Source organism: Poromitra crassiceps, assembly GCF_964638095.1.
Source record: "Poromitra crassiceps genome assembly, chromosome: 1".
Classification (NCBI taxonomy): domain Eukaryota; kingdom Metazoa; phylum Chordata; class Actinopteri; order Beryciformes; family Melamphaidae; genus Poromitra; species Poromitra crassiceps.
This window is the reverse complement of record NC_139623.1, coordinates 109,219,294-109,241,971: the sequence shown is the minus strand read 5'-3', so window position 1 is coordinate 109,241,971 and position 22,678 is coordinate 109,219,294. Positions and strand designations below refer to the sequence as shown.

The 22,678-nt window shown below is 43.8% G+C and overlaps 1 protein-coding gene across 4 annotated transcripts in view; it reads right to left on the bottom strand.

The window, feature by feature from the left end:
• septin7b (septin 7b) overlaps positions 1 to 22,678 on the bottom strand; it is a gene marked incomplete at its 3' end in the record, with an annotated part of 44,731 nt that overhangs the window by 3,166 nt on the left and 18,887 nt on the right. For 3 of the 4 annotated variants that reach the window (XM_083634415.1, XM_083634416.1, XM_083634417.1), the window contains exons 6-13: positions 15,797 to 15,914; positions 11,101 to 11,193; positions 10,508 to 10,604; positions 9,886 to 9,937; positions 9,544 to 9,672; positions 7,859 to 7,879; positions 4,883 to 5,018; positions 885 to 1,027 (exon numbers count right to left, since the gene is read on the bottom strand). In XM_083634415.1, the coding sequence (XP_083490541.1) occupies positions 885 to 1,027; positions 4,883 to 5,018; positions 7,859 to 7,879; positions 9,544 to 9,672; positions 9,886 to 9,937; positions 10,508 to 10,604; positions 11,101 to 11,193; positions 15,797 to 15,914 (789 nt within the window). The remainder of the gene's footprint in view (positions 1 to 884; positions 1,028 to 4,882; positions 5,019 to 7,858; positions 7,880 to 9,543; positions 9,673 to 9,885; positions 9,938 to 10,507; positions 10,605 to 11,100; positions 11,194 to 15,796; positions 15,915 to 22,678) is intronic. The other variant, XM_083634418.1, reaches the window with a different exon arrangement.

Below are 22,678 nucleotides of genomic sequence, written 5' to 3'. Positions count from 1 at the left end.
GGGGGGGGGTCGTCTTATAATTGAGGTCGTCTTATATTGGGACCATCCAGTATGTTGTAATATGTGTTCTGCTGATTGTTGTTCAAATGTGTTTGTATTTATGAGAAACAGTCTTGGGATGCAAGACAAATTCCAGAAACTTCCGACAATAAAGTGAAATCAAATCAAATCCAAAAAATTATATGTGGATGGTTTATTAGTAATTTGCTGTATGCCCAAGTTCACATGCTCTGTTAATGAAATACTAAAAAAACAACGTTATATGGAAATACCATCATCTTAGTCGCGTATGTTGATCAGAGTTGTGTTTAAAGGGTGGGGTGGCCCCCCGGAAGATTTTCAGATTTCAAAGTGGGCCCCGGCATTCTTAGGTTTTGGAAACCCCTGCTCTAAAGCATATACCAAATGCTCTGGGGCTGCTTTCAGAGACATTGTAGCCTAAATGTTCAGAGCAGCAACGGTTTCAATGAGCTTCTGTGTCGAGTAGCCATAGTGTTTTGGTGTTGTGCAGCTTAGAGTTATGTGCTTCCGGGACTACGGCAACCCGGTTGGAACCCCATCGCCATCCTTAAAATGTCACTGCTTAAACTCCCTAATATGTTGGTCTATGCTACCAGCTACGTTTACAGACACCCAACCATCATTATCATTAGGAGGCCCTCCTCTATTCTAAAAATACATTATGGCCATTGGACATGGAGTTTCCTGGCATGGCTGGTATGACTTCATCTGGTCTGATCATTCACCTAAGTGCCCTATTTTTGGGATCAAAAGGGGGACTGTTTCAATTCCTAAATCAGGCATTGCAGCTTTACATGCTGACAAACAAACACAGGTTTGTTGAAAAAAGCCAAAAGGTAAAAAGTGCAGAATGTGAGTTTTACCGGGTGGCGTCCATCTTCTGCTGCTCCAGGCGCTGCTGGGTCTCCCAGTTGGACCTCTCCTCCTCAAACTGGCGTCTCTTCTCCTCCAGCTCCCTGTGCTGGGCTTCCAGGTTCTTCTTCATCTGCTCATGACGCCGCTGCAGCTGCAGGACAGACAGCAGAGAGGAGAGGGGGAGTCAGCAGCATGCCAGCAGGTTTATATGGAAAGTCCTCAATGTGTGCAGTCAAAACAAAACTCGAAATAGGGCTGCACGATTTTGAAAAAATGTCTAATTGCGATTATTTTTGACCAATATTGCAATTGCAATATGATTTGTGAATTGTGATATTAGAGGGAATGAGGGATCTGCACCAAACAAATATGTTTTCTTAAGTCTCTAGAATATGATATGTAGGCCAGGACATCTCTGCAGCACAACAATATTTAATTTAAAATGGTATTATGACATAGGGGTGGGCGATATGGCAAAAATATCATATCACGATTTTTTCAGGCAGGATCACGATCCACAATCTTATCACAATTCTTTTTCATATTGGTTTTTAAGACTATTTTGCAAGTTACTGAACAGTACAAGTACAAACTAATTTCAGGGTTCGTATGGTCATGAGAAACCTGGGAAAAGAAACGGAGCTCACCTGGGAATACGAGACAGGATGACAGCAGATTAAGAGCAATGCCTCGCATTTACAATAACTTTGCGCCATGAGTTCCACTCTATCTGTCTGTCTCTCTACCCGCATGTTTGTTTAGTGTGTGTTTAGGGCCAATCGGACATCACAGTAGGACATGACAGTAGAACCGCGTTACACTGTCACTCATCTAAATCACGTTAAATCTGCGAGGGATATATATATAGCCCCAGGATGACACATATGTTTCACATAGGGCTGTGTTTTATTTGGTCCAATATTGAAATGTTCTACAATTGCATGTTGTGTTAACATTACACATTATTTCTATCTACCTATCTATTTCGGCTCATTTGGTTGCCATTTATTATCGAAATGTATAAGCCCAATGCATGCTGGGAGATTTCACATTTGTGGCTTTGGTAGGGAAGCCAGGCAGTGAACATTTGTTTGGGCAGAATGATCTCGTTCATGTTGTTATACTACGTACGGTATAACAACTTTTTTTTCCCATCGGACTTTGTGCCTGTCTGAGCCACGAGAGAGGGAGTGAGAGAGAGAGAGAGAGAGGGGGACAAACTGTGAGATCAGCAGAGGAGAAGCTGTGCGTGGAATATCCGCAGCGCACTGAATAAGGCCTGGTTTTCAAAAGCGCAAAGCGCTAAATTAACGTCAGGGGGGAAGATATCGTTAGGCCAGTATTTAAGGCCGAAACGCCCATTCTGGCCTATTCTTCACTGCGCCACGCCTGTTTGGCGTAAAGCGCATTTCGTGGCCTAAAACCATGTTGCTATCTTCCCGAGGCAGGCGCAAGGCGCGGTTTTTTGCATTTAACGCCAGTTTCTGCGCCTAAGGCCTGTGGGAAAATAGAGCCCATAATCTCTAAGATTTCAGTTTTGTTCTTTTGGGTGACACCTAGGGGTGCTCCAAAAAATCGATTCTGAAAGGATCGCGATTCTTAATGCCACGATTCCTGGATCGATTCCAAACTCCCAAGAATCGATTCTTATTTGTATTGTAAAAATAAAATAAAAATTACAGTGCACCTGAACGCAACATGCAAGATACCGGCTGAATAAGTGTCCAAATGTTCATGTCATTTGTGTACTGTACTGCCACGGTGCCACCACCTCTTGCACTTAAGAACTCTGGTTAATGTATTCCCCCCAAAATCTATAAATCCTTCTCAAAGTCTACAGATCCCCCCCAGCCTATAAATCCATCTTATCTGAAGAACATAAGTGGGGAATTCCCCCCTAGTTTGCAAAATGAATTTAGGCCCTGACTGTAATACTTCAGAAGTTGAATTTGAAGTTCAGCATTAATACATTTGTCATTTTTTGTCTTAGATTTACCTTTGTGTGTTATTGCAATATAAAACTACATAATTGAGAATCGATTCTAGATTATGGAATCGAGAATCGTTGGAATCGAGAATCGTTGGAATCGAGAATCGTTGGAATCGAGAATCGATTCTGGAATCGGATCGTGACCCCAGGAATCGGAATCGGATCGGATCGTGGCTTAGCCGGATCGGAGCACCCCTAGTGACACCTATGGTATATATATATATGCATGTGTGTGTGTGTGTGTGTGTGTGTGTGTGTGTGTGTGTGTGTATATACAGTATATATATATATATATATATATATGTTGACAGCTAGTTCATTCATGTTTTTGCCAAGTACATTAATGCCAGACAATCAAAAGTGTTGTTGAGATAGGAAATGGGGATCATTAACTGTGATTGTTTATGAACTTTTAGAAACAACATATGCTTGGATAAGAGTCATTGATTGGTCTGTCATGCTACATAGGTGCAACTAAAGTATTTCCCAACATTTGATAAAATTGCCATGGAAATTATCCAAAAATGCCCCCGAAATATATTTCACAGGGGCAAAAATAGCCCTTGTTAAAAAAAAGATGATTAGGGTCACTTGCGTTTTTTTGTTTGTTTTTAGTTTTGTTGTTGTTCTGAGTTTAAAGTGATAATCTCTAAGATTTCAGTTTTGTTCTTTTGGGTGACACCTATGGTGATGAGTGGTAATTGCAGGTGAGTTCCAAACAGTGTAGCATTATGTGACATGTCACATAATGTCACTGACTATATATATACTGCAAAGGCTTCCAACAATGGGCGATAGCCTCAATCAAATAATTTTTTTTCAAATATAAATTTGGCCCAAAAGGGGCATCAAATTTGCATTATATTACATTTTGTCTTTAACAAGTTAATTCTACTATAATCTTGGGAATGGGACAGGAAAATATTTGTCTAAAGCAGTCAAATCAAATGGGGGTCCAAGGACCCCCAGGAGTCCTTGAGGGGATTCCAGGGGGTCCCCAGCCAAAAGGGGGTGTCATTTATTTTCGCTATAATTCCATTCACAAGTAACATAATGACTATTTTGGTCATGGGTTTTATACACTTTCTGTAATAAAAGCATCAATCTTATTATCATATGGGGGACTGTGGGACAAAATCCTATCAAATGGGGGTCCATGGTTGAATCTTTGTCAGTTTAGGGGTCCCTCATGTGAACAAATTTGAGAACCACTAAAGATTGCTCCTCAAAATAGAGTTTAATGTCAGAATTCTGGAAAAAAAATCTGAATTCTGAGATTAAAGTCAGAATTCCGAGTTACTGTCAGAATTTTGAGATTAAAGTCAGAATTTTGAGATTAAAGTCAGAATTCTCAAATTCAAGTCTGAATTCTGAGGGGGAAAAGAAGCATACTGTTTGTTACATGTGACATCACTGACAATGTCACTGATGATATTATCGATGGTGTACCAGAATTTGAATGTCTCGGGTCCCTAGATTTTTGTGACGTCAAAATCGGGTCACAAGCCAAAAAAGGTTGGGAACCCCTGCCTTAGCCCCAAAATTAAAAATATTTTGGCGTCCGGGTTTCATTTTTTGAGTAACGACATGTTCTCCACAGATATTAACACTGCGTAAACAGAGGTGTTTCAAACACATGCTGACAATCGTGGACACAACTGTTTATGTGCAAAATCTGTGTACAATATGCAGTGCTATGAGCACAAAGACTGATAAATATGTGAATTCATATTATCATAATCACACAGGACAAAGCACAAATATCAGAGACAGCAAAGAGGGAACTGGCAAAGACAAAATCCTTTACACAATCAACGACACACTCGCACAGCCAATTCACACTTACAACTCGCTGAAATGTGTCAGTGTTCTACGCAAGAGGAAATGAAAACCAGACAGGAAAGATAGTGTCTAGAGAGATACGTGGCATTGCAAGGACATGAACTGTAGTGTGTGATTGTATGTGTGTGTGTGTGTGTGTGTGAGAGAGAGAGAGAGAAAGAAAGAGTGTATTACCTCTGCCTCAGAGTCTTTGAGCTTCTGCACTTTCTCCTTGACTTTCATCTCAAACACCTGCTCCATCTCCATCTCCATCTTCTTCATCTTAGCCACATGCTCTCGCCTCTCTTCCTCCATCTGGGCCAGGGGGCTTCTGCATGGGTGTGCATGCGTGCACAAACACACACACACACACAACGTGCACACACACACACACACAACGTGCGCACACACACACAACGTGTGCGCGCGCACGCACGCACGCACACACACACACACACACACACACACACACACACACACACACACACACATTAGCATTACACTGCCACACACACCAGCACTGACCACTTCACCAGGAAGCTATGTTCTGAAGAGTAATGCCACCCCTTATTAGTGTTGTCCCGATAACCACAATTTCAATACCAATGTTGTGAAAGATTGAATTTAGTAAACTTTCAGCACTTTCACTGGTATACATGCAGATTGTAATAGATGGAGGAGGAGGAGGAGGAATTGACAGACAAATCACGACGAGACAAATATGGAACTATTTCACTTACAAAGACAGACTCTCAACAGAAAAAACTCCTGTACAAGTGTTGCTACACAAAGCTGTCCAGGTAACACACATTGCTTGATGGTTTTATTGTTTGCAGCAGTATCAATGTTGACCTTTAGTATTGGTATCGAAGTCAAGATTCTGCTATCGTGACAACACTAGCCCTTATTTCCCAGGTAAATGTAACATGTAGGGACGGAGTGTAGGAGGGAAACAGAGCAAGAGGTGGAGTTTTAGGAATGGCAGGACCCAACAGGACTGCAACAAGGAGAGGAGACCCGACCAACAGCAGGAGGCCTAGGAGAGCCGGTATGAGAATAGCAGAAACCCGTGAATGCTGGTTAGAGTAGGTACTGCGTTAAATGTTAGTCATGTTTATCGCGGTGTGGTTTTTTTGTAGCATGAGCATAGTAGAGGTTACCTGTGATTACGAGGGACGTACCGCCATGTTAGAGGAGTGATGACAAAAGCAAAGACTGTAACAACACTACTGCATGTTGTCGAACAATAAAAACAAAATCCACTGGACTCAGTGAATTCCCCACTGCTCAATAGAGAACTGATGAAGCCTCTTCTGACATTTTAGGTCCAGTGGGGTTTTTTTTTACACCTGGATGACTGAAGTGAATCTACAGAGACAATACTGACAAAACACAGAAAATACCTAGTTTCTGTCTGCTTCTTCAACACCTGATCCCATCTCCAGGTAGACAGCTCATCAAGTTGATTTACAAGTGATGGGGCGAGAACCTGACCAACTGAGGTGGAGGGAGGCAGAACTAACAAGCACTTCACTGCCTCAATAATCACCCTGATAATCTCTGGTAACCACTCCAAACATCCCATGACAAATCTCTATTATAATCCAGCCTGAGCTAATCACCCTGATAATCTCTGGTAACCACTCCAAACATCCCATGACAAGTCTCTCTATTATAATCCAGCCTGAGCTAATCACCCTGATAATATCTGGTAACCACTCCAAACATCCCATGACAAGTCTCTCTATTATAATCCAGCCTGAGCTAATCACCCTGATAATCTCTGGTAACCACTCCAAACATCCCATGACAAGTCTCTCTATTATAATCCAGCCTGAGCTAATCACCCTGATAATATCTGGTAACCACTCCAAACATCCCATGACAAGTCTCTCTATTATAATCCAGCCTGAGCTAATCACCTTGATAATCTCTGGTAACCACTCCAAACATCCCATGACAAGTCTCTCTATTATAATCCAGCCTGAGCTAATCACCTTGATAATCTCTGGTAACCACTCCAAACATCCCATGACAAGTCTCTCTATTATAATCCAGCCTGAGCTAATCACTCTGATAATCTCTGGTAACCACTCCAAACATCCCATGACAAGTCTCTCTATTATAATCCAGCCTGAGCTAATCACCTTGATAATCTCTGGTAACCACTCCAAACATCCCATGACAAGTCTCTCTATTATAATCCAGCCTGAGCTAATCACCTTGATAATCTCTGGTAACCACTCCAAACATCCCATGACAAGTCTCTCTATTATAATCCAACCTGAGCTAATCACTCTGATAATCTCTGGTAACCACTCCAAACATCCCATGACAAGTCTCTCTATTATAATCCAACCTGAGCTAATCACTCTGATAATCTCTGGTAACCACTCCAAACATCCCATGACAAGTCTCTCTATTATAATCCAACCTGAGCTAATCACTCTGATAATCTCTGGTAACCACTCCAAACATCCCATGACAAGTCTCTCTATTATAATCCAACCTGAGCTAATCACTCTGATAATATCTGGTAACCACTCCAACCATCCCATGACAAGTCTCTCTATTATAATCCAACCTGAGCTAATCACTCTGATAATCTCTGGTAACCACTCCAAACATCCCATGACAAGTCTCTCTATTATAATCCAACCTGAGCTAATCACTCTGATAATCTCTGGTAACCACTCCAACCATCCCATGACAAGTCTCTCTATTATAATCCAACCTGAGCTAATCACTCTGATAATCTCTGGTAACCACTCCAAACATCCCATGACAAGTCTCTATTATAATCCAGGCTGAGCTAATTGCAGAGATAGTTTGAAGCAGCGATGAATATACCAGTGGAAAAAATTAAACCCTTTCTTGTTGAAAATAATAATAATAAAAAAATAAAGCCATTAAATTCACAGGCATCAAACTAAATTCATGAGGATTCGCTTTTAATGTATAAGCGTGGCGATTAACATTTTTCCTTGCAACGTTGCCGCATTTGAGTGAATCCTGGACAACATCTACCGACAGAGAGCGAGGGGAAAGCAGACCCTTGTCAACGGGTGAGAGAGAGGATTCACAAATGGAGCCAATGTGGGACCAAAGAAGCAGAGTACAGAGGAGACAAACTGAGATCTGACAGGAGGATCTAAAAAAATGACCACTTACATTCCATCAGCTGAGTCAGGTCTAAAAAAACAGAAACACACAAACACAGAAACACACACACACACAGCATGCAGTGATGAGGATGAGGTCATGCACTAAAACAGAGCTACAGTCTACCAACTGTTCTGTGCTTCCAACTGCTTTTTCAGTGCAGATGGAAAAATGACTGCTTGGAAAAAACATAATATTCACTTTGTGAGCTTGGTGTCAAATGCATTAGTAGAGTTTGTCATGTGTTTAGCTGTGTTAGCGTCAGCACTGTGAGGCTTCCATTCAGCTGGGGAGCAACAGCTTTAGCTTGGTGGGTTAGAGCCAGTTGCTTATGAATGAAAATGCAGGAGCATTGGTAAAACAAAAAAACAAAAAAATACATGAGGGATGTATTTATATGAAAAGGTAGCACAATGACAGACTATAACAATAGTCAAATCTATGAGTGTCACTCGAACATCACAGGACAGAGGACAAAGGCCAGTCGGAATACTGTCAAAACCCGTGATGTCACTGGAACGTATTCATCCCATTGAGATCAACACATGTAAATGGTAAAAGGGTCCATTTGAAAGCTCAGAAAACATACGGTACATATCAACATATTAAAGGATGGTTTTACCAATAATCAAACCACTTTGTATCATATATAATCTCGGTAACATTGCACATTGGCCTTCTCTCTCCGTTTACCTCACGGAGAAAAATCTTCCTGCAGAAACTCCGCCCCCGCCAGCTGCAAGTCATGAAGGCTCGTTAAGGCTCTCCATGCGCATACTTAAACAATACAAATAAACAATAACGGCCGCCCTCTGAGCAGATTCTGCCTCTCCAGCAGAACTTCCGCACCTCCGTTGTGACGTAAAACGCGTCACAACGGGGAGCTTTGCCAGAGGAGGAAATGTATTATTATTTATTACGGGATTATTAATGATACAAAGTGGGTTGATTATCGGTAAAGCCATCCTTTAATCCCAACACATAACAAAACATCAGCACAAACATCTCATAAATAGTATGTCCCATGAACCTGCAGATGTTCCGTGTTGTGGTTTGGGTAGTTTCTGAAGGGAATGATTAACAACACAAGAACACTTTACACTGCTACTACTTTACCAATTAGATTTTTAGAAGAGAAAATAGACTTCAAACTAAAAATGCACTCAGAGAGCGCAGACCTCCGCCAAGGCCAATCGTCTAGTCTGCTATGATATGCAAATTCCGTGACTCAGATCGGATCCACGCCAACATTGAATGGGTTCGTCCTTGGCCCATGCTACACCCTTCCACGAAGCATCATGAAAATGGGCCCAGTAGTTTTTCCGTAATGCTGCTAACAGACCAAAAAAAAAAAAACAGCACCGAAAACATTACCTCCTTGACGGAGGTAATGGCTGGTTACCAGTTTCTGGTAGAGCAGACAAACTTGAGGAGCATTTAGCAAGTGGCTGGGGATCATCTCCCACACTGATGGCTGGCTAGTGGCTGGGGATCATCTCCCACACTGATGGCTGGCAAGTTGGGCCTCTTTGGCAGGTAACCATGCATCATTTGGAAGTCTGATTCTAAAAATCTAATTGGCAGGTAAAATAGTCAAAGTAGCTCGTGAATACTGGGAGGTACAAGCCAACTAAAACTTTCAGTCTACAACTAACTATTTATCCAGAACACCATGTTCCCTGTCCAGGACTTACTTGGTGGATAGCTGGCCTTTAGCCCTGTTGTTATCCACTCCGTTGTAGGTGACGGCGGCAAGCTTCCTGCTGCGGTAGTTCTCATAGTGAACATTGTTTGTCACGTCCTTCAGGTCCTGCATGTGAGTTCTACAAAGAATCAACACAAAGGAATATAAAAAGTGGTCAAGAACACCTGACAGACTAATTTACCCTTATACAAAAGGGAGATATTTGTAGTAGTCAACACTGCTTTCCTCAGAAACCAGTTAAACGGTCCTTAAAGACCACATGTTTAATCAACTGTCTGGTCCACTTGAGTATTTATTGAGACTGTGAGAAGAACAGTAATGTTTTTACTACCTGATGAGCATGTCCCTGAGGATGGTGAAGTCACAGTGGTCGCTGTTTTCAACTGGGAAGAGATACAAAATATTATTCAGCCATCCATTGTATTCTTTTGGACAACCATCATCAAAAATATTTAAAACCCTACCAAGTAGCAAGTACCTCCTTAAGTCTGATACACTGGGCAACTCCGCAGGGCAACATTGCCTAATGATGTGTCTCAACAGTTGAACTGATTACATGGCACTAAATTCTTTAGTTCAAAAAACAAAAAGGACAGCACTCCAAGTTTAAAGATTTATGGATAAATCTTTAAACTTGGAGTGCTGTCCTTTTCGTGTTTTGAATTAGACTTTTTGGGGATCCAGCACCCAGTTTACATAGCCTCCACAAAGTCAAGAGTTGAGCGCGTTATCTTTGATTTTCTACTAAATTCTTTAGCCAATATGTTTTGTTAAAAGTCTCTTGGTGTTTTTATTACGTACACAAATTCTTAAGTTATGTCACTTCTTTCTGGGGTTCTGTCACTGGGTTCAATCTTATAATAGTGTAACTTGTTGAAGCGGTTAAATTCCTTAACATCCATGTATTCACTATGCAAATATTTATCCAAATAAACGAAAATAAACTTTTGTACCTTCTGCCACACCCCAGGGGTACTCCCTCCCTCTGGCCCGCTTGCCGTTCACCTCGATGATGGTGTTGCTCCCTACTACAGCCAGTGGCAACTTGTCCTGCAAGAGAGCAATGCAAGGTAGACTAAAAATGGCTTTGTAACAGTGTTGTAGGCCAGTCGAGTCGGACTCAAGAGTCCTGGACTCATTTTCAGTACTCGTGACTCGACTTGGACTTGAGCATATGCATTCGGACATGGAAGTTGAAGACGAGGACTTGTTAAAGTTTTTCTTTTGTTAGTTTTTTGTAATAGGCCCTAATAATTGATAGCTATATTAATAATACCATGGCAATATTCAATTTCGTGCAAGGGCAGGCATGTGTGTTCCACCTACACGTGGATTCAAACTCATGTTCAGTAACTCTGGACTCGGACTCAGGTAATGAGGACTCGACTCGGACTCTTCTTTAATGACTCAAACTTGGACTCGGTCTCGAACACTGGGGACTCGAGACTCAACTCGGACTTGCGATATAGTGACTTGACTACAACACTGGTTTGTAACCAACTAGTACACTGTGTGACATTATGTGTGGACCTGGCAGGTGACTTACCTTGATCTTCTTCACCAGCCGGTTCTCCTCCTCGTCGTCTGTCTCAGGAAACTCGTAGATCTTGATTTTGTGCTCTTGGATTTCCCGCATGATCTGGAGCAGGAGAGGGAGAGGGGGAGAGAGAGGGACATAAGCTGTTTTCACACATACAGACAGGGAAATTACCTGTAAATCAAGACTGGCTATTTCCCGGAATTTCCCTTCACACCTGAGGGCTCACGTGTGAAAATAGCAGCGAAAATACCTGTATTTGAGGGGGGGCGGGGGGGGCGGGGGGGGCACTGCAGAGCGGGTGGGGAGTGACGTGTGCACTTGGATGGGGAATCGTCCTTATTTTGGGGGGCGGCAAAACTCCGATGGTGAAATAAGTTTGCTTGTGACACAATAAATCACACTCGTTTAATTTAAAGGTCCCAATTCGTGCAGCTGTAACCTCTTAAAAACGTGTGTCTCTGGTCCATAAAACATGATTCTGGATTAATCTGTCGAAAATATAGCAAACCCGTTTGTTGTGACGGAGTTCTCACTCCCTCTTCTGGTCGCTTTCCAAGAATGGCCTGTTTCTATAATATATTCAGAACTAACAGTTCCCATTGGCCGCTGAGGGAGAGCCCGCCCCAGGCTCCCAGCGGCCAATCAGATTAGCGTCTGTGGACCAGCACGCTAGGTTGCGAGTTATCGTTAACTAAACGGTACTACGCTAAAGAGGACATCTCAAAATGCCTAGACTTACCGAATGCACCTCTGCAGTTGCTGGATCACGTACAGTTGGCGTCGCTCCAGCTAGAAGTGTTAATTTTGTGGCTATAGACTAAATGGTGCAGGTAGCTTGTGTGAGAGAGACCCGCGCAGTATGCAGAAGGAAGCTAGTGACGTCCCGATTCCCCCAGATTCCCCTCTGGGCAAACGAAGCGTTTGGGGGTGTGGCTTGGAGGAGACTGCAGAGGGACGCTGGATAGGGACAAATCCAACTGTGGCAGTTCTGAGCGTGTGACCACTCATTACAGGGAGGGCTGACAGCAGTATATATGCATTTACAAGTAAAAACAGCTTTTGCACGGAATGGGACCTTTAAGAGGGCATGTATGTTGTATCCTTCACATTCGCTAACCAGTCTTTGAACTGAAATCTTTGAAGAAGTTGGGATCCCTGTCTGAGAGAAATAGCCTGGCTGGTTCGATGTTTATTCGTTCACCTGCGTCGCGTTGAAGCACTTTGTAAAGCACTTTACAGACTGGCTTAGTTTGATGTGTCCGGGCTTGCCTTCACTGTCGGCAACATAAGCAAAATACTTCCACATTTTGCTTCGTGCATCTGCTTTCTCTACAAGCGTTGGGCAGCTTCAGACTAGAACAAGCCGCTGCCATTTTCGCTGTGTCTGTCCCTGTGTGTCGGGCTGCTGCGCCTGCAGAGGACTGAAGGACTGGCCTCTGCGCTGGAGAGCGAGCAGAGAGGGGAGGGGGGGAAATCGGCACGCCCACACATGACATACCGCTCTGATGACAACCTCCGAAATGGTGAAATGTCCGCGATGACGGGGTCGCTCTTATACTGGAAAACAACTTTCACACATGAAGGCATTACACCGCTTTCTGGTCATTTCCCGGTATAAAGCGCATGTGTGAAAACGGCTATAGAGAGAGAGAGAGAGAAGGGTCTTGCAGCAGCTACTGGAAGCGCAGGAGAGAACACCTTCCTGAACTGTTGAGGTGTTGGTCATGGCTAGACAGAGCTTGAAGATGTTCTTGTGTCGCAATGTTGAGCTTTTATAATGCACTGGATGAAAGCATTATTTTCATGTGGCGTGTGGAGTGACTTCTTTGTTTTGGTGAATTCTGTTAATTTAAATGTTACGGTTTTCATTTGGCAGCGTAGACAGGATCCCTCTAGCATAGATATGATGATGTTTATTTCTTTTTGTGATTAGCAAAACATTTATCAGCGAACATAGTGGTGCATTGAAACAGGCAAGGAAACATGACGTTCAACCTGGAAACCGTAGCAATACATTTTCAGACTACAGCCCAGGAGAATCATTTGGACGTCCGGTCGAAATTTTTCAAAATAAAAGCTTTCATTCAAACTCAATACAATACACATTGAAAATATACAAAGGGGCTTTAATTTAGGTATTTTTCACATTTCATATCTGGCACATGTCAACTTGTCAAAATTCCGAGTCGGATGGAGAGACCCGCCAGACGGTGAAATGTCCGACGACCGGCTCTTGTGGAACTCTCTGGATCAGATCAGGCATGCAAGAGGTATGCCTACGTATGCTCTAACGTTATTAATTAATTTGAGAGATGGGGGCAAATACTATTAGTTTTGCCCCCAACTTGTATATTCCTCTACTAGTTGCGTTGCCTGTCACATACGATACGGGGTGAGAGAGGGGGATCGCGGCGGGGACAGGGCGGCGGGCCAAGGCCGCTTCTGGGGCCCTATGCAACATCTTAGAGTGGGGGCCCCAAACCACTGTCATCATAGTATCCCTGAATGAACATGAATGAGAGGCATAGGCTACTTAATTATCAATAAATCTTTTAATTAATAAATTAAGCACAATATGAACAATAACTGTTAAAAAATATATGAAAATGAAAGTTCACAAATATTAGTTAAACAAATCCTTTCAGTGCAAATGCATTATAAAAACAAAAATAATTCAGATTTGTTTAGAAAACGAAATTACACAAATGTATTATTATTATTACTACTACTACTACTACACCTGCACTGAATAGGCCTATTATACTATAGACTATTATACTTACTTTTCTGTCACAACTTCATTATTAAGCCGGCTTATGACTGCTTATGGCTCATTTTCCACCACATATAACAGCACAGTACAGCTCTACTCTACCTGGCCTTACTCGTCTCTACTTGATATAGACTGCTTCCATAGCAAGTTTACTCGCCTCCGCCCACACCTGGTCATCATAGCGACCGCATATCTGCCTTCCGCCCCATAGCCCAAGTAGGCTATGACGTATAACGTTAAAATTAAATCCATACACGGAACTTTTAAACTGGTTATGAAATACTGGTGCCTCTAAATGACCGACAGTGTACATGGACAAATGTGACAATCGGCCAGGAGAATGGATATCACTTTGTTGTTACTCACATGCATGCGCTGCGCGGGGGACGGGGGTTACGCTACGGGGAGAAGGGAAGCCACTACCCCGGCGGCCAGTCACCAGCAAGACCGCGACTTCACTAAACCCCCGCCTCCGGCCTAGCGGAACCAACGTAGCACACAACTACAAGGGCTTCACGAGGAGCAGACTTTTTCTCTCTCAAAACAATTGAAAACCACCGTCATGTTAAAGCTGATAACAGAAGAGAAGGTAAGCCCCACTAAACTGGTATCCAGCATTGACAGTATCCAGACACAGTAAACACGATTCTGCCTGACCAATCAGTCGTCTGCAGTGTTTTCTCGTCACCGTATGGTACCGGCTGGAACCTCAACAAAGCAGGGACCAAAACTAGCACAACTCAACCCCGACTCAACCCGGGCTGTCCAGGTTTTTGATCGGTGGAACAACGGTGAGACAAAAAAGCGAGACGAGCTGGGCGGGGCCGCGCTAATACCAGCGGTGGAAATGGACCAATAGTATCTTAATTACTCAAAATATAAGGTGACTAAAAATGGCAACCATATTTTGACAAGTTTGCTGTCTTGCTTTTTGGTATTTCAAGAGTAAATATCTCCACTCCACAGACATGTTGAGTTACAGCAGCCAGCCTGCTGTATGCTAGTGCGCTGCAAACTGTGGACACGTCCGCCTCAGCAATCACATCGTTTACAGACGGGCTACTGTCAGCAACGCAACATGAGCAAAAATATTTCAATTTAGCTCTCTGTGCAAGTTTGTTGTGTTGAAGCTAAGCACTAAATGAGTGAGTACAGTTGCGGGGCGTCTCTCTCCTTTGAGAGACTGCATTTCACTCAGTAGGCTACCCATAAAGTAAGAGTTTATCAACCAACATGACGAGTTAATTTGCTTTTGACATCGCACGTCCTGCGATGTGACTATTGCGCATGCGCACATTGCGATGACGATGTGTAAACGATATATCGTGCAGCCTTACTCCAGGACTGTCCGTCCAATCCACTTCTTTATGTCTGTCCTTCGCGTATCTCAAGAACCGTTTGTCGGATCGACTTCAAACTTGGGGAATGCACTTACAGGGGGACCTGACAGAAGTGCAGCGGGGGGGGGGGGGGAATGGCGGAACGGGGCACTGCACTATATATATATATATTATTATTTTTTATACAATAATTCCAGGACTTTCAGTATGTCTGTCCTTCACGTATCTTGAGACCCGTTTGTTGGATCGACTTCAAACTTGGGGAGTGCGCTTATTGGGGACCTGATGGAGTGCAGTGTGTGTGTGGGAGGGGGGGGGGGGGGGCGGGTTTGGGGCGCCCATGGGGTGGTGCATGGGGGGGAACGGGCACGGCACTAGTGTTGGTAATTGTAGCTATGATAACTCTTGCAGGAGATCGTTAACGATCTTTCTTGCTTTCTCCTTTTTTTCTTTGTATACATGTATATGCGTACAACTTTGAAGAAAACCTTTCGTCAGCTGCGTCACCATGATTCCCATCACCACGCTAAAGAAAACACTCCCTGCTTTTGGTACATAACAGCAGTACGCTGTGGTGGAAACCACTGACCTGCTTCTTGAACTGTTGGCATTCCTCGGGCGTGAGGGTGTCTGCTTTGGCGATCAGCGGGATGACGTTGACCTTCTCGTGCAACCGCTTCATGAACTCAATGTCCAGCGGCTTCAGTCTGCAGAGAGACAAACATGGCTTTATATGCTGTTTATATGGGTGCACTGGTGGCTCAGTGGTAATCGTGATGCCCCGGGTTTGAATCCAGTGCAGGACATTTCTCGCATTTTTCCCCCTGAAAAATAAATAAATGTACTCTAAGTAAATACATACTGTGTGAAGTATGAAATCATGTATTGTATCGTAACCCCTTGAGCCATAGTTAGTGGGATGATTGACTGGCTTTTTGCTTGAAATATAACAACCACTGTCCCCTGGTAAGCTTTTTTTTAGATAACGCGGATAAAATGAGGCCAAACCAAATGTGGAAAAGAGTCTGGCTATGTGAGGTCTGCGTAGGACTAATCTTTATATTTTCTAAAGCAATAAGCTGGTAGTATTGAGAAAGCATGGCCATTGTTGGCCGTGTTTGACTTGGACTCAGTATCACATCGGTTGCATTGCTTTTTGCCCTGTATTTTGTTAAGAAAATATAACCTCATCTTCATCTTCTCTTATGGCCATCTGGCAAGATATTCTGGAAAAATCTTCCTGAGTCATAAAGGTCCATGAAGCAGTTGTTGTCGTTTTGCGAGCCCAAACCAGTTAGGCAGTTGAGCAGGCGAGAGGCAGCGAGGGATGCTAGAAAGGAGCGTGCGAGGCAGCGAGGGATGCTAGAAAGGAGCGTGCGAGGCAGCGAGGGATGCTAGAAAGGAGCGTGCAAGGCAGCAAGGGATGCTAGAAAGGAGCGTGCAAGGCAGCAAGGGATGCTAGAAAGGAGCGTGCAAGGCAGCGAGGGATGCTAGAAAGGAGCATGCGAGGCAGCGAGGGATGCTAGAAAGGAACGTGTGAGGCAGTGAGGGATGCTAGAAAGGAGCATGTGAGGCAGCGAGGGATGCTAGAAAGGAGCGTGCGAGGCAGCGAGGGATGCTAGAAAGGAGCATGCGAGGCAGCGAGGGATGCTAGAAAGGAGCGTGCGAGGCAGCGAGGGATGCTAGAAAGGAGCGTGCGAGGCAGCGAGGGATGCTAGAAAGGAGCGTGCGAGGCAGCGAGGGATGCTAGAAAGGAGCATGCGAGGCAGCGAGGGATGCTAGAAAGGAGCGTGTGAAGCAGCGAGGGATGCTAGAAAGGAGCATGCGAGGCAGCGAGGGATGCTAGAAAGGAGCGTGTGAAGCAGTGAGGGATGCTAGAAAGGAGCGTGCGAGGAAAAATCTTCCTGAGTCATAAAGGTCCATGAAGCTGTTGTTGTCGTTTTGCGAGCCCAAACCAGTTAGCCAGTTGAGCAGGCGAGAGGCAGCGAGGGATGCTAGAAAGGAGCGTGCGAGGCAGCGAGGGATGCTAGAAAGGAGCGTGCGAGGCAGCGAGGGATGGTAGAAAGGAGCGTGCAAGGCAGCGAGGGATGCTAGAAAGGAGCGTGCAAGGCAGCGAGGGATGCTAGAAAGGAGCATGCAAGGCAGCGAGGGATGCTAGAAAGGAGCGTGCGAACCAGCGAGGGATGCTAGAAAGGAGCGTGCGAGGCAGCGAGGGATGCTAGAAAGGAGCGTGCGAGGCAGTGAGGGATGCTAGAAAGGAGCGTGCGAGGCAGCGAGGGATGCTAGAAAGGAACGTGTGAGGCAGTGAGGGATGCTAGAAAGGAGCATGTGAGGCAGCGAGGGATGCTAGAAAGGAGCGTGCGAGGCAGCGAGGGATGCTAGAAAGGAACGTGTGAGGCAGTGAGGGATGCTAGAAAGGAGCATGTGAGGCAGCGAGGGATGCTAGAAAGGAGCGTGCGAGGCAGTGAGGGATGCTAGAAAGGAGCATGCGAGGCAGCGAGGGATGCTAGAAAGGAACGTGTGAGGCAGTGAGGGATGCTAGAAAGGAGCATGTGAGGCAGCGAGGGATGCTAGAAAGGAGCGTGCGAGGCAGCGAGGGATGCTAGAAAGGAGCGTGCGAGGCAGCGAGGGATGCTAGAAAGGAGCGTGTGAAGCGCACAATATTTCCAGTTGGGTTTAAATGTTGCCATAATCAAAACCATTTGACAGCGTCAGCCAGGTTACGTTTTCTCCCCATTGTACTTGGCCTATAGAGTACCGCAGGGATGACGTATTTTTGTAGGCTTTATCCAGAAATTGCCGTCTTTTGGTTCGTCAGTGGAAAAGTCAGGGGGTTTCACTTAAAAATGCATAAAATAAGGTCTGTGGTTAACAAAAGTTTATGGGAATGCGAATTTGGGTTCAGCATGATACTCTTCACAAACATGAATAACTTGAATGCCTTGTGAAGCATTTTCTAAAAATTGTGTTTAAAAAATGTACGTTCCAAAAGTCATAAAAGTTATTCACGTTTGTGAAGATTTGACATCTGCTTCTTTTCACCTGACAGCGAGGAGTTTCAGCAGGAGGACGTAGCACGTGGGAGAATCATCCTATTCCCCCCAGTTCCCCTCCCCCCTGAACAGGCGCCACGACCAGGAGGTGCTAGTGCAGTGATCAGGACACATACCCCACCGGCTTCCCACCCGCAGACACACCCAATTGTGCCTGTATTGATGCCTGAACAAGCCAGAGGTAACACGGGGGCTTGAACCTGCAACCCTTGTGTTGGTAGGCAGGGAATCTACCATTGCACTACCCAGATGCCCCAGGAGAGTGAATTCTTATCCCCGCCTCCCACTCTCCTCCAACCACCCACACACCCACACACACATACACACACACACACGCACACACGCACACACACACACAGAGGAAAAACAGTCTGCAGAGTTCAACTGGGAGCTCTATATCCAGATTGTCTCTGTTGAGTCCTGCGCTCAGCGATGGGGGACATTGTGCTGGTGTGCGAGAACTGTCAGCTGGTGTTGTGAGGGGATGCTCTGTGTGTGTGTGTGTGTGTGTGTGAGAGAGAGAGGGAGCGAGAGAGAGAGAGAGGAAGAGCATCCTCAAGGCTAGAGTGCTGCATGTCTGGGGACAGAGGGCAGGCTTGTACAAACACAATGTGTCATAGAGGACGGAGGATTGGTGAGGGATGGGAGGGACAGAGAGGACAGAAAGGAGGACAGAGGGTCCTTCACTGTTTACAATATGTCATGTTTGAAGGGCATGTGAGCACATGCTGACATTTCACAGTAAAATTATAACCTAGGGATGGGCAACGAATTTTGAATTTTCAAATAATCGTTCAGGGAGTTCCCCAAACCTTTGAGTAGCCAGTCAGATTGAAAAAGTAGCGGTGTTTGTTCCAGTGGTCCTTTCCCCCCCAATTAATAAACAAACCTCAAATATGTATCCATGAGCGTGACAATTGAAATAATACAAATAAACATTCTTATAAAAGGCCCAATGTTCAATTTAATTATAAATTAATTAATGAATAAAATAATATCCACATTGCAAAACATAAACGGGCAATGTACATTTGTTAGAACAAAGAAAATACTAATAATGTGTTTGTTTCCCACAGGATTTGGAGAGATTGTGGTGGGTGGAACTTGGATCCTTTAGGGGGGATCCAGGGGGATGAGAATTGTGTACATATTAAACTAAAATGCATGAATCTGGTTCAACATATTACACAGCCTCTTTACTGTGCTGTGGCTTTAACAATGAGGGCTTGAAATTAACTTTTTTGATCACTAGCCAAATATGGCTGCTAGATTTTAAAGTTACCAGCCAATTAGAATTTCCACTAGCGTATGAGTGCCACTGGGTTAATTTAAGCATACTTGTAAGTATTAGTAAAAATAAGTTATAGCATAATGAATCTATAAATTACAGTATTTCACTGATAAATTGTGTGAAAATAATTTTTATTTATTTATCTATTTTTTACATGTAAATTTGTAGCAGAGGAGCACTTCCAAGTGGTTCCAACTGGTTACTCTGTGTTTATCCGGGCCTTATTTTCACCTTATTAAGATCGATTTCAGGTTTTATGAATAGAAAAATATTTACCGTAAATTCCGGACTATAAGCCGCACCTTTTTTCCCGTTTTTTGGCCTTTTTTGGCCCCTGCGGCTTATATAACGGTGCGGCTTATCTATGGATTTTTTCAAAAAAAAAAAAAAATCTCTCTTTTTTAGCACTCTTTCTAACTATAAATCCACTTCTGTTTTAATTTCCTCTCTTGCCCTCTTTTCACCACACTGTATGACACTGTATGACACTGTGTGCACTGTAAATAACAACACAGGTGGTGTTGTGTTATGTTGTTTTGTTGAAATGTTAATAAATGGGAGCTTCCTCAAACAGCCATCTCTTTCCCGACAATCCCCTCTGTGCATGAACCCTTACATATGGTAATTAAACATTAAAACACAATAAAAAAAAAAAAAAAAAAAATACCATTAAAACACCCGCGGCTTATAGTCCGGTGCGGCTTATATAAGAAAAAAATAGTCAACTTTGCAGGTGCGGCTTATACACCGGTGCGGCTTATAGTCCGGAATTTACGGTATTTGGGGGTGCAGGTTTTGAGGTTTGCTGTCCCTATTTATACAGTATGTGTTAAAGCAAGCCACTGAGGCATCAGCTATTCATCTTGTTCTGCCTCCCCAAATTCAATCTATTTCATTCAATCTATCCTTCTTCTCAAGTAGGTGGCTTTGAAATGTTTCTGTGACACTTGTAAATATCTTGTGTATCGCTGATTTAGACAGCTTGGGAGCGAGAGTCGCAGGGAAGTCTATGTAGGCACACAGGACTCTTGTAGGGTAGCATCGTATACCCGGAAAGAGTCCTAACGGGGCTAGGTCAAACCAAACGATTCAACTATACTAGAATCAGGGGAGACCATGTAAAATTTGAACCGATACCCAGCCCTAAACAGAGCAGTCTGCTGTACAAGGCCTCATCACAAGAATTTACTATAACAGAGCAGTCTGCTGTACAAGGCCTCATCACAACAGTTTACTATAACAGAGCAGTCTGCTGTACAAGGCCTCATCATAACAGTTTACTATAACAGAGCAGTCTGCTTTACAAGGCCTCATCACAACAGTTTACTATAACAGAGCAGTCTGCTGTACAAGGCCTCATCACAACAGTTTACTATAACAGAGCAGTCTGCTGTACAAGGCCTCATCACAACAGTTTACTATAACAGAGCAGTCTGCTGTACAAGGCCTCATCACAACGGTTTACTATAACAGAGCAGTCTGCTGTACAAGGCCTCATCACAAAGGTTTACTATAACAGAGCAGTCTGCTGTACAAGGCCTCATCACAACAGTTTACCATAACAGAGCAGTCTGCTGTACAAGGCCTCATCACAACAGTTTACTATAACAGAGCAGTCTGCTGTACAAGGCCTCATCACAACAGTTTACTATAACAGAGCAGTCTGCTGAACAAGGCCTCATCACAACAGTTTACTATAACAGAGCAGTCTGCTGAACAAGGCCTCATCACAACAGTTTACTATAACAGAGCAGTCTGCTGAACAAGGCCTCATCACAACAGTTTACTATAACAGAGCAGTCTGCTGTACAAGGCCTCATCACAACAGTTTACTATAACAGAGCAGTCTGCTGAACAAGGCCTCATCACAACAGTTTACTATAACAGAGCAGTCTGCTGAACAAGGCCTCATCACAACAGTTTACTATTACAGAGCAGTCTGCTTTACAAGGCCTCATCATAACAGTTTACCATAACAGAGCAGTCTGCTTTACAAGGCCTCATCATAACAGTTTACCATAACAGAGCAGTCTGCTTTACAAGGCCTCATCACAACAGTTTACTATAACAGAGCAGTCTGCTTTACAAGGCCTCATCATAACAGTTTACCATAACAGAGCAGTCTGCTTTACAAGGCCTCATCACAACAGTTTACTATAACAGAGCAGTCTGCTGAACAAGGCCTCATCACAACAGTTTACTATAACAGAGCAGTCTGCTTTACAAGGCCTCATCACAACAGTTTACTATAACAGAGCAGTCTGCTGTACAAGGCCTCATCATAACAGTTTACCATAACAGAGCAGTCTGCTTTACAAGGCCTCATCACAACAGTTTACTATAACAGAGCAGTCTGCTGTACAAGGCCTCATCACAACAGTTTACTATAACAGAGCAGTCTGCTTTACAAGGCCTCATCACAACAGTTTACTATAACAGAGCAGTCTGCTGTACAAGGCCTCATCACAACAGTTTACTATAACAGAGCAGTCTGCTGTACAAGGCCTCATCACAACAGTTTACTATAACAGAGCAGTCTGCTGTACAAGGCCTCATCACAACAGTTTACTATAACAGAGCAGTCTGCTGTACAAGGCCTCATCACAACAGTTTACTATAACAGAGCAGTCTGCTGTACAAGGCCTCATCACAACAGTTTACTATAACAGAGCAGTCTGCTGTACAAGGCCTCATCACAACAGTTTACTATAACAGAGCAGTCTGCTTTACAAGGCCTCATCACAACAGTTTACTATAACAGAGCAGTCTGCTGTACAAGGCCTCATCACAACAGTTTACTATAACAGAGCAGTCTGCTTTACAAGGCCTCATCACAACAGTTTACTATAACAGAGCAGTCTGCTGTACAAGGCCTCATCACAACAGTTTACTATAACAGAGCAGTCTGCTGTACAAGGCCTCATCACAACAGTTTACTATAACAGAGCAGTCTGCTGTACAAGGCCTCATCACAACAGTTTACTATAACAGAGCAGTCTGCTGTACAAGGCCTCATCACAACAGTTTACTATAACAGAGCAGTCTGCTGTACAAGGCCTCATCACAACAGTTTACTATAACAGAGCAGTCTGCTGTACAAGGCCTCATCACAACAGTTTACTATAAC